Consider the following 4,030-nt stretch of genomic DNA (forward strand, 5'->3'; position numbering starts at 1 on the left):
CTTTGCAAGGACTTGGTGAAAAGCATGGAGCACCAGAAAATAACAGGTGTGTGCCTCTCATATTTGAAAGCTTGCTAAACCCACTCTTCTCTGAGTCTCCATTTCTCCTCGTGTGCTAGTGGATGAACCTCGATGATATCAGAGACCCTTCCTTTTCACTAACCTCAAATATTCTTGTCTAAACTAAGGAAACACCTCAATGCACCAAAGCTGGTCTTGGCCAACACCCCAGTTTCAGTTAGTTACATCTGCTTCTCAATCTAAACTTCTTTATTTCCCACTGGTATAGAGGTCTGCCTGAGTAGAAATCAGACAGTTTTGTATTGTGTGAAGAACTGAGAAGAAAACATCAAAATATTCTATTTGTATAAGGGATAGTGATGATTAACAAAATGCACCCCAGGGAGGTTCCTCTTTTTGACTAGGAAGTTTCCCAAGTTCGGGGCTTTCTGCAGGATGGGAGACTTTCCATTGCACATGTACAGAAAGTATCAATCTATACGCCCATGAAGGGTTTTAAGATGAGGTTGAAAATATATCATAGAAATACATTAAAGGAGCGCAAAGTAATACCCGTGATCCAGTATGAAAGCTCTAATTGCTGTTATACACCGTCAATACATTACTAAGACTTAATTACAATAACTTCCATAAGTACAGTGTGAATTGCATATGACATTGTATTACATTATTTGGGAAGCCTTGTTTATTTATGAAAGAGGTAAAACATAAATAAGCACTTGTAAATTTGGGATATGGAATTATTCCTTTATTGCAATCAGTATCTGCAAAAACTGGAGTGCCTAGGATTCCCCTCATTCTCTCTGTCTCTCTGTCTCTCTGTCTCTCAGTCTCTCTCTCTCTGTGAGGTGTCTAAGTCAAGAATCTGTTTCCTAATGCAGGACACAACTGTCCAACAATGCAGTCCTTACAGTGTGTCCCAATAAAAGTACATAATGCCCACTATGGCACTATGGCTGGGATCATGAAAGACAGAATATTCTAGAACAGAATACCAGGCATAAGTTCCAGAATGTCAAAGCAGTAAGGGACCTGGAGGTTGTGATCCATTCCCCTTTACAAGTTCAGATAAGGAAATAAGAGAAAGATGGTGGCTGAGGGGACTTTTCTCTTCAAGTCTTGCAATATATTTTTAAATGTCTATTTATTTTTGCAATAGAGAGAGCAAGCAGTGGAGAGGAAGAGAGAGAGTGGGGCAAAGAGGTTCTGAGGCTCAAACTTGAACCAGAGATCATGACCTTACTGAAGTGGGATATTCCACTGACTGAACAACCCAGGTGCCCCAAGTCTTGCACCTTTTGATGACCACACACCACCTCCCTGCACCTATTGAATTTGTGGGCATGAGGATTCTGTACATAGAAAGATCCAGGAGAGGGTTTGAACACCAGACACTTCATTTCCCTTCAGACCATCTGTGCCAGCACCACACTTTCCTCATGGCATTCTTCATGTCTGAGTTTCTCAGCGTGTAGATGAGAGGGTTGAACATGGGAGCAATCATGGTGTAAAATAGGGCAAACACTTTGTCGTTACTGACAGAATCAGCCATGGGGACGTACGTGAAGATGAGGGGCAAGAAGAACATGAACACGACAGTGATGTGAGAGCCGCAGGTGGAGAGGGCTTTGCGGCGGCCCTGAGATGAGTGGGTCTTCAGGGTGGACAGGATGATGATGTAAGAAATCACCAAGGCAACAAAGGTCAAAATGGATAGCACTCCTGTGGTGGTAATGATCACAATATCCAACAGGCTGGTGTCCATGCAGGCCAGCTTCAGCAAGGGGAAAACATCACAGAAATAGTGGTCTATCTGATTGGGGCCACAGAAGGGAAGTTCCACCACAATTAATACTTGGAAGATTGAATGGATAAATGCTCCCATAATCGAGGCCATCACAAGACTATAGCACACCTGTCTGCTCATGATGACCATGTAGTGAAGGGGTCTGCAGATGGCTGCATAACGGTCATAGGCCATGGCCACCAAGATGAAGATCTCGGTGCCACCAAAGAAGTGGGCATAAAACATCTGGGCTACACAGCTGTTGTAAGAGATAGTCTTCCTCTGAGCCAGTAGATCTGTGATCAGTTTGGGAGCCACTGTAGAGGTGAAACAGACATCCATGAAAGACAGGTAGCTTAGGAAAAAGTACATGGGCTGTTCACTGAGGCGGCTGCCCCTGATGGTAAGGAGGATGAGCAGGTTTCCAAGGAGAATTGCAATGTAGCAAAGTGAGAACAGCACAAAGCAGGCAATCTTTGCATCCTCATCACTAAAAAGTCCCAGCAGGATAAATTCTGTGATATTTTCATGTCCCATTGCTTCTGTGGGTTTTATCGTTTAGAGAGAAAAGTTACCATATTGAAACATCTACCCTTTAAAAACTATTGATTTACTTTAAAAGTAATCTATTTGTTGTACATACACACACACACATATATATATATGTATATATATATAATTTATTATTACATGGTTATTCCAATTAGTGCTAAGGGTCAATCAATGAGAAAAATACATATAATCTCTACTCACAAGTATATAGAGTTCATTAGAGTAGACATATACTAACAAAAATAGCACAGATAATTAATTGAAATTATAATAATTCCCAAAGTCTTAACTCACTATAAGCAAAAAGATGAATGATTAGAAGAAATTTTTAAGCCAAATTTAGAGAGGTAATATTTGTATTATATTTTAAGAGTGATTTCTGAATCTCCAGTGTGTATAAAACAGCACTGAGGTTATCTGTCCTTCAAGGGTGGTCTTATCTTTCTCAGCCCTTCCCAGTAACTAACTCTGCTAAATCCTGAAAGTTTAGTAACATTTAGACATCAGTGAGCTCAAAATTTTAAATATTAGACCTCTAGGTGACATTTTTAGAAAGTGCCTTTAGAACATTTTCTTGAACATTTGTGAAAACAGAGGGAAGAAAAGAACAACAATCAGATCTTTGGGGAAAGCATTGCTCCATTGTTGGGGGTTGTATGTATTTCTGGTTTCCTGGAATTGACCTCATTTCCCAGTTTACTTTCCCAGACTAGCTCAGGAGTTTTCACTGTTTCTGTCCCTTAGTCCCCTTTCTGGTGCTTCGCAGTAGGACAGCACCATGGAGGGTCAAATTGCATCCAGAGATGTTTTTTCCTCTAGATCTGCTCTACTGCTTTGTATCTCTTTGAATTGAACCACTTTCCTTAACAGGCTAGCTACACACTCCTGGGCCCCAGTCCTGAGGTGTGTTAGTGAAAAAAGACACATTACTTTGGTGCAAAGTATTATGCTAACTCTTACTTCCTTTTGGCAACTTTATCTAAAGTGTATCACAAAACTTAAACTCAGGGCTCCATTTTACAAAACATAAACCCTTCACACTGATACAATGTGTCAGCTGGTTTGCAAAAGTTTATAATGGTAATTGAACAATGCCTTTTACTTTATGTATGTTCTTATGAGATTATTTAAGAAAAATGTACATTTGGGATTAAAGGATTATTTTTGAGGTTGAGGAAAAAAGGGATAAGGAGACCGAGAATCCCAAGCAGATGCCATGCCCAGTGTGGAGCTTGATGCAAAGCTCCATCTCACACCCAGGAGGTCATGACCTGAGCTGAAATCAAGAGTCAGATTTTTAATTGACCGAGCCACACAAACATCCACAAAGATTTGTAACAGAATTGTAGTGGGTTTGTGGACTTTTGGGTTGAATTTTTTTCATGAACCCCAAATTGACACCCTGTGGTCTAATTTTTTACAAAACTCTCTGGAAACACGACTATCATACACACAAATCAACAGCTGCAATGTTTCTGGGCTACGGTGTGATTTGTTTCAGATAAACAGTTAATGATTATTTTATCTGTGACCTATCTATTCTTTCCTGAAAAAGAGAATTTCTGGGACTCCTGGGTGGCTCAGGCAGTTAGGTGTCCGATTTCAGCTCAGATCATTATCTTGCTATCCATGGGTTCCAGCCTGTGGTCTTGCTCTGTGCTGACAGCTCAG

The 4,030-nt window shown here is 40.5% G+C and overlaps 1 protein-coding gene across 1 annotated transcript; it reads right to left on the reverse strand.

The window, feature by feature from the left end:
* Positions 1-1,417: 1,417 nt before the first annotated feature.
* On the reverse strand, positions 1,418-2,344 carry LOC115272724 (olfactory receptor 4P4-like). The gene has a single exon (XM_029915711.1). It carries the CDS (start codon positions 2,342-2,344, stop codon positions 1,418-1,420), a length of 927 nt encoding a protein of 308 aa, XP_029771571.1.
* Between the last annotated feature and the right edge of the window lie 1,686 nt (positions 2,345-4,030).

The sequence above is a fragment of the Suricata suricatta genome, chromosome 11, assembly GCF_006229205.1.
Source record: "Suricata suricatta isolate VVHF042 chromosome 11, meerkat_22Aug2017_6uvM2_HiC, whole genome shotgun sequence".
NCBI classification, from domain to species: Eukaryota; Metazoa; Chordata; class Mammalia; order Carnivora; family Herpestidae; genus Suricata; species Suricata suricatta.

Bases quoted from the DNA above. Each gene is read 5' to 3' on its own strand.
- LOC115272724 (XM_029915711.1), bottom strand. From the start codon at position 2,344: ATGGGACATGAAAATATCACAGAATTTATCCTGCTGGGACTTTTTAGT.